The 7,000-nt window shown below is 35.5% G+C and overlaps 1 protein-coding gene across 1 annotated transcript; it reads left to right on the top strand.

Moving 5' to 3' along the window:
* The first annotated feature begins 5,750 nt into the window (after positions 1-5,750).
* LOC131486305 (olfactory receptor 6M1-like) lies at positions 5,751-6,719 on the top strand. Its single transcript, XM_058686399.1, has one exon. The coding sequence runs from the start codon at positions 5,751-5,753 to the stop codon at positions 6,717-6,719; it is 969 nt and encodes a 322-aa protein (XP_058542382.1).
* Positions 6,720-7,000: the final 281 nt, after the last annotated feature.

The following is a 7,000-nucleotide window of genomic DNA, read 5'->3' as shown; positions in this document are numbered from 1 at the left end:
AAATAATGAAATGAATATTTGATTTTATCTTAGTTCCTGGAACAGAACTTCTAAAAACCTTGAAATTTCCCAAGTGATAACAGTGATAAAGATGATAGAGCATTTTTTTTGTTTTTCATAACAAACCCCTCTGAAGCACAGTTGAATTTATATTAATGAAGTGATATTTGGAAAGCTCCTAGTTAATCACAGGATAGGGGCTGGTTGCTAGAAAAACCAAAAATTGCCTAAAGTGTTGAAACTTTGAGTCCCGCACTGACCTCCCTGGAGAAGAGAAGGGATGGAGGCTGGAATAATTATGGCCAGTGGCTTAATGAACCATGCCTAGGTATTGAAGCCATCATAAAAATACCTGAAGTGTGAGATTTAGAGACCTTTTAGGCTGGTGAACAAGAACATAGCCATGTGTTGGGAGAGTGGCACACCCCAAACTCCATGGGGATAGAAACTATTGTGCTTGGGACCCATTCACACCTGGTCCTATATGTCTCTTCAGCTGGCAGTTGATTTGTATCTTTCAAAATATACTTGTAATAGACAGTAGTAGTAAATTCCTGAGTTCTGTGAGCCTTTCTAGTAAATTATCAAACCTGATGTTTAAATTGTAGTTACTCCCAATTTGTAGCCAAATCAGACAGAAATTAGAAATCTGAGATGGAATAGTTATGATTGGCTTCTGAGATAAGGTGGGGTAGTCTGTGGAGCTGAGCCTTTAACCCTTGTGATCTGAAGCTAACTCCAATTAGTGTCAGAATTGAATTGTTAATCTATTCAGTGACTACAACTTTACTTGTCTTGTATATGTAATGACTCTCATCCTTCTACTTTGACATAAATTCCAAATTTATATATTTCCCTGCATAAATCAAATTCAGATTTGCTGCACCCTAGGCACCCAAAACTCAGCATCCACAGAATAGATCTAGGTTTCTGTAATTTTTTAAACTGAATTTGTTATCCATTTGTCCATTCATCCACTCACAATATAGTTATTGATTTGATACTGCAAGTCAGAAAATGGGCTTAGTATTTGAGATGCAACATAAGGAACACAAACATGGTCCCTGATATTATAATATGGTTTAATTAGCTGAATAAAAGTATAATACAAATAATAATAAGTGTTATAAGCATTGTAAAACAAAATGCGACGGTTCCATATACAGGGTGGTCTACATAGCTGAGAAACTGGTAATGTGTTCATATAAAAATGATTAAACAAATTACAAGAATGCACAGATTTTGAATTGGGGAAGGTGGAAGGATGCAGTAAGAATATTCCAGGAAGTGAAAATATTAGTTGTGCTAACCATAACTTAAAAAATAGTCTGAGAAAATGAAAAAATTTAAAAAGTTCAAAAAAGTTGTAATATTGACATTAGGGGAAAGGAGAGAAAATGCGAACAGGAAATAGGAAAAAAGGGGGTTAGGAAAAGTATCATGCGGATTAGTAAAATTTGGTTCTTTATTCTAAAGGCAAAAACAGGTGGGGTGCCTGGGTGGCTCAATTGGTTTAAACTTCTGACTTCAGCTAGGTCATGATCTCATGGTTCATGGGTCTGAGCTCTGCATCAGGCTATGTGCTGACAGCTTAGAGCCTGGAGCCTATCTTTGGATTCTGTGTCTCCCTCTCTCTCTCTGCCCCTGCCATGCTTGCACTGTCTTTCTCTCTTTCTCTCAAAAATAAATAAAACATTAAAAAAATTTAAAGGCAAAAACAGGCTATTTGAGAATATTAAGTATCAAATTCCAATGCAAGGAAAAAGATGTCTTCTGGAATTTATTTGAATATGATGATGCCTGCCTGAATGATGATGTCTGCTGGTTGGATTATTCATATATGAAGTTTCTGTTTTAATAAGCAATTTCTTGCTCATTTGTAAACCAAACATTTTTTAATTGGTATTTTCTCTCAAAATTATCATCCCAATTGTTTTTATGTCCAAATTATATCTTTAAATACTATATAAAAGCATGCAACTTTATTTCTCATGTATCTCTTTTTCATCCTTGAGTAACTTCTATGCCTCTGATGGCATGGATTAGATGTATTTCTTCAGTGAATCTAAATATGTATCAATCAATAAGTGTTGGTAATGTTTTTTTTTTCTTTTTAAATACTGTATATTAGGTAAATCCATATTTTATAGTTTTCTGACAGTTTTTAATTTATTAACTATGTAAAATAGTTACCACAATTCAGTTTGATAATCAATAATCAGTTTGATATCAAAAATAAAACAATCTATCTCCTATGGTTTTTGTAAAGTTAAAAAGATTCAATTTTTAGAAAAATACTAATACATAGTATTAAATGTAGATGGTGATGGGGTGGCTGGGTGGCTCAGTTGGTTAAGCATCTGACTCTTGATTTCAACTCAGGTCATGATCTCACAGCTTGTGAGATCCAGCCTCATGTCAGGCTCTGCACTGACAGCGAGGAGCTTGCTTGGAATTCCGTGTCTTCCTCTCTCCCTGCTCCTCCCTTGCTCATTCTCTCTCTCTCAAAATAAATAAATAAAAATTTTAAAATGTAGATGGTGATGGTCATAATGTGGATGAGGATGGTGGTGATGATGATAACAAAGATGAATGTACATCTCATTATTTAATGATTATAAATATTATACTGCAAAAAACAGATGGATTCTAGGCAAAAGCATTTGTGATGAGTATGTTGTTTTGTTTTTATTTTTGTTTTTAAGGCTTAAACTATTTCTTTTTTTAATATATGAAATTTATTGTCATATTGGTTTCCATACAACACCCAGTGCTCATCCCAACAGGTGCCCTCCTCAATACCCATCACCCACCCTCCCCTCCCTCCCACCCCCCATCAACCCTCAGTTTGTTTTCAGTTTTTAACAGTCTCTTATGCTTAGGCTCTCTCCCACTCTAACCTCTTTTTTTTTCCTTCCCCTCCCCCATGGCTTCCTGTTAAGTTTCTCAGGATCCACGTGAGAGCGAAAACATATGGCATCTGTCTTTCTCTGTATGGCTTATTTCACTTAGCATAACACTGTCCAGTTCCATCCACGTTGCTACAAAGGGCCATATTTCATTCTTTCTCATTGCTACATAGTACTCCATTGTGTATATAAACCACAATTTCTTTATCCATTCATCAGTTGATGGACATTTCCGCTCTTTCCATAATTTGGCTATTGTTGAGGATGCTGCTATAAACATTGGGGTACAAGTGCCCCTATGCATCAGTACTCCTGTATCCCTTGGATAAATTCCTAGCAGTGCTATTGCTGGGTCATAGGGTAGGTCTATTTTTAATTTTCTGAGGAACCTCCACACTGCTTTCCAGAGCGGCTGCACCAATTTGCATTCCCACCAACAGTGCAGGAGGGTTCCCGTTTCTCCACATCCTCGCCAGCATCTATAGTCTCCTGATTTCTTCATTTTGGCCACTCTGACTGGCGTGAGGTGATATCTGAGTGTGGTTTTGATTAGGCTTAAACTATTTCTTATAAAAGTTGTTTTCACAAGTTCTTTCTAATTTGGGAAATTTTATTTTAATTAGAATTGTCATAAATTATTCTCTAGAGACTATTCAGTAGAAGCCTTGCCCTTAGGGAACCAGCAGTAATGAACTCAGGCTTCCCTCCTGTTTATGAGTTCCAATAATCTGCAGATGTGATCAGTGGCACTCCATAGTTTTGAATCATTCATTCTTACACAGAGTCCTTATAAAGTCTTCTATAGTCACGGCTATATACTCCCCTCCATTGTTTCTTTACATTCTGAGGCTTTCAGCCTGAATGATATCCAAATCAAGAAGTTATAAAGGAGTAATACTCTGAAACCATGCACTTACACATTCATAAAAATTCTGAGGTACACTTTCAGCAGGTAAGTAAAGAATTGACAATGTTCTACTCTTTCAATTCATGGTCTTTATTTGGAATTTTTTTCTCTCTTTTATTTTCCCCATCACTGATTTTCTTCTTTTTCCTCCACTTTTCACTCATTGACAACCTAATGCAAAATTTTGGAATTAACTGAAAGGATTGTTATTTTCCCAAGTTGAGAGTTTCGTGTTTGCCTTACATTGCTAGTGCCTCAAAGCATCCGTAGCAGAACACAGGAAAGTCTCTTTCAAATAATACACATTCCTCCACAATTACTTTTTTTTTTCTTTTCCTCCAAATTCATCAATATTTATTTTCTATGATTTTAAAAAGCTAGACTGAGCCCTTCATACTGTGTCACTGAATTAACGAATTTAGTCCCTATTAACTAAAATACTGAATTTGTGTTATCGTATTCAGAATAATCATTATAAACAATCATGATGAAAACTCCCAACTTTGATCCAAATTTGTTTTACTCTTTTATAAAGTGAATGATATACCTATAAGTGAGAAATTTATCTGTGTTCTCACTTGTTTCCCCATTGTTAAGTAAATATATAAGAGTAAGTCAGTGAAAATATAAATAAGTATTTTGGTCAAAAAAAATGAGCAAAACCTAAATTAAAACACACAAGGTCTTATTTCTAACATTGATCCTTCTATGATATAAATTTTAGCTAACCATTACAGCATTCACCCATCACATCTACTGAAAAGTAACCATGGAAATTCCCACTTATCTAAAATTAGCCATTCCAACACCTACCAATATCAAATTTGTGTTTCTTATAACCTGAAATTTGAAATCACTCTCTAATCCAAAACTTTCTTTAACAAAACTCCTCTCCAAGAATGTTCCTGTTTCTTTTTTCTTCACTTTTTATTCTTCATTTATAATAAGAACTGTACTTACACTTTTGCTTCTTCTCTTAGTAAAATTCAGAAGTTCAGTTTCTCTACCCTTCTCCCCAAATGTTTGCTCTGTTTGAATTAATTCCAAGATAAATATAATCGGCATTGATAAAGTCATATGTTTGATTCTTTTCCTTATTTTAAAAACACCTGTGAGCATCTTATGCACTATGAGAAGTGATTTTAAAGTTTATTTATTTATTTACTTTTAGAGTGAAAGAGTGAGCAAGTGAGCATGAGTGGAAGAAGGAAAGAGAGAGAGAGGGACAAGGAGAGAGTCCCAGGCAGTCTCCAAGCTGTCATCACAGAGTCCAATGCAGGACTTGAACCCACAAACCATGAAATCATGACCTAAGCCAAGACCAAGATTTGGACACTTAACAAACAGCCCCTCAGCTCCCCTGAGATATGATTCTATATGATGATTACATGAGGCTGACTTTACATTAATGATCAATTTAACAGTAATAGAGGTTGGTACCTATAACTAAAGAGTCATGAACCTATTATTGATCATGTCTAGTTGGGTTTTTTTTTAGCTTTTTTTTTCTCACTGATAATAAAATATCTTTTCAAAGTTATTTTTGTATATGCATATTAATATAGAATTAGACTTGATTGCAAGTCTGTCTGCCAGCATTCTTTTACATCTGAATGGATTAAAGTCACTGTGATGTGTCTATCCCAAAGGGCACTACTCATATGTTCACATGGCTCATGAACAGCTAACTTCACTGTTAGAGTCCATACACTGAGCACAGACTCACAGGTCTTTCAAAAGAACAGTTGTGCCAATCTTAATGTAGAAGTGTATTCCACAGTTCATCTCAGGACTTATTTTATTTTGTTTTTATTATCATCCTTCCACAAAGAAAAAAGATAATTTCTATAGTAAGGGCACTTCCAAAGTTAAGTTGCAAAGACCAAACATGAACTTATATTTTGTTTATTATGTCAGGTGGAAGTGTCAACATTATGGATCACAGAAACAAGACCAGAGTCATGGAGTTTATTCTTCTGGGGTTTCAGAATGAGAAGGAAGTAGAAATTCTTCTTTTTTCTGCATTCTTGCTCATGTACATGACGTCTCTGATTGGCAACACTATGATCATCCTTTTGGTGTGTGGTGACTACCATCTGCATTCACCCATGTATTTCTTTGTAGCCAATCTTTCCTTCCTTGAAGTTGCCATCACCTCCACAGTGGTGCCTAAGATGCTGGCAAACATATTTTCCCTCACCAAGGCAATATCCTTCATGGGATGTCTCACACAGTCTTTCTTCTACTTCTTCTTGGGATCCACGGAATCCTTCATCCTGGTCGTCATGTCATTTGATCGATACATTGCCATCTGCAACCCATTGAGGTATGCCATCATCATGAACAAACAGACATGCATATTGTTGCTTCTGGGATCCTATTTAGGTGCATTTTTGTCAATTTTAGCACCATCAATCTTAACTGCTCCTCTGCCCTTTTGTGGACCAAATATTATCAATCACTTCTTTTGTGACAGTGGCCCTGTGCTAAAGCTGGTCTGTGCAGATACTGCTCTGGCTGAGCTGGCTGACTTTATCTCCTCTGCTATGTTGCTCTTGGGCTCCTTGCTCTTCACAGGAGTGTCTTACATGTACATTATTATTACTATCCTTAGAATTCCTTCTGTCCAGGGACGGCAGAAAGCTTTCTCCACTTGTGTTTCACACATCACTGTTGTGACACTTTATTATGGAAGCTCCATCTTTATTTACGTCCGCCCAAAAAAGGGTGATGTGATGGATCTTAACAAATTTGCCACAGTGCTGAACACCATTGTAACACCGATGTTGAACCCTTTCATCTATAGTCTTCGAAATGAGAAAGTCAAAGAATCCCTGAGAGATGCTTTCAATAAATATGTAGGCATGTTAACAAATTCAAGATTTTTAAAACCACAAAAATAATATCTACAACAAAGATATCTTCATGTCTGGCAATAAAATGGTTTTGTAATATAACTGAAAGTTAATATGCTTGCATAAGGAAAACATTTAGGAGAACATATATCACTTCCTGATTTTTGTCCAGGTTTACTTAACAGTAAGTCACATAGATCTAAAATTATATACATGCATTCATAATACATACAAACATACTGATAGATAGATATAAATACATCAGTAATTATTATTCCCATTTTTTCTGTGCCTCCAGTGTTTTAAAAATCAAAATTTCATACAGTCTA

Source organism: Neofelis nebulosa, chromosome 1 (assembly GCF_028018385.1).
Source record: "Neofelis nebulosa isolate mNeoNeb1 chromosome 1, mNeoNeb1.pri, whole genome shotgun sequence".
Lineage (NCBI taxonomy): Eukaryota > Metazoa > Chordata > Mammalia > Carnivora > Felidae > Neofelis > Neofelis nebulosa.
This window is presented reverse-complemented; position numbering and strand designations above follow the sequence as displayed.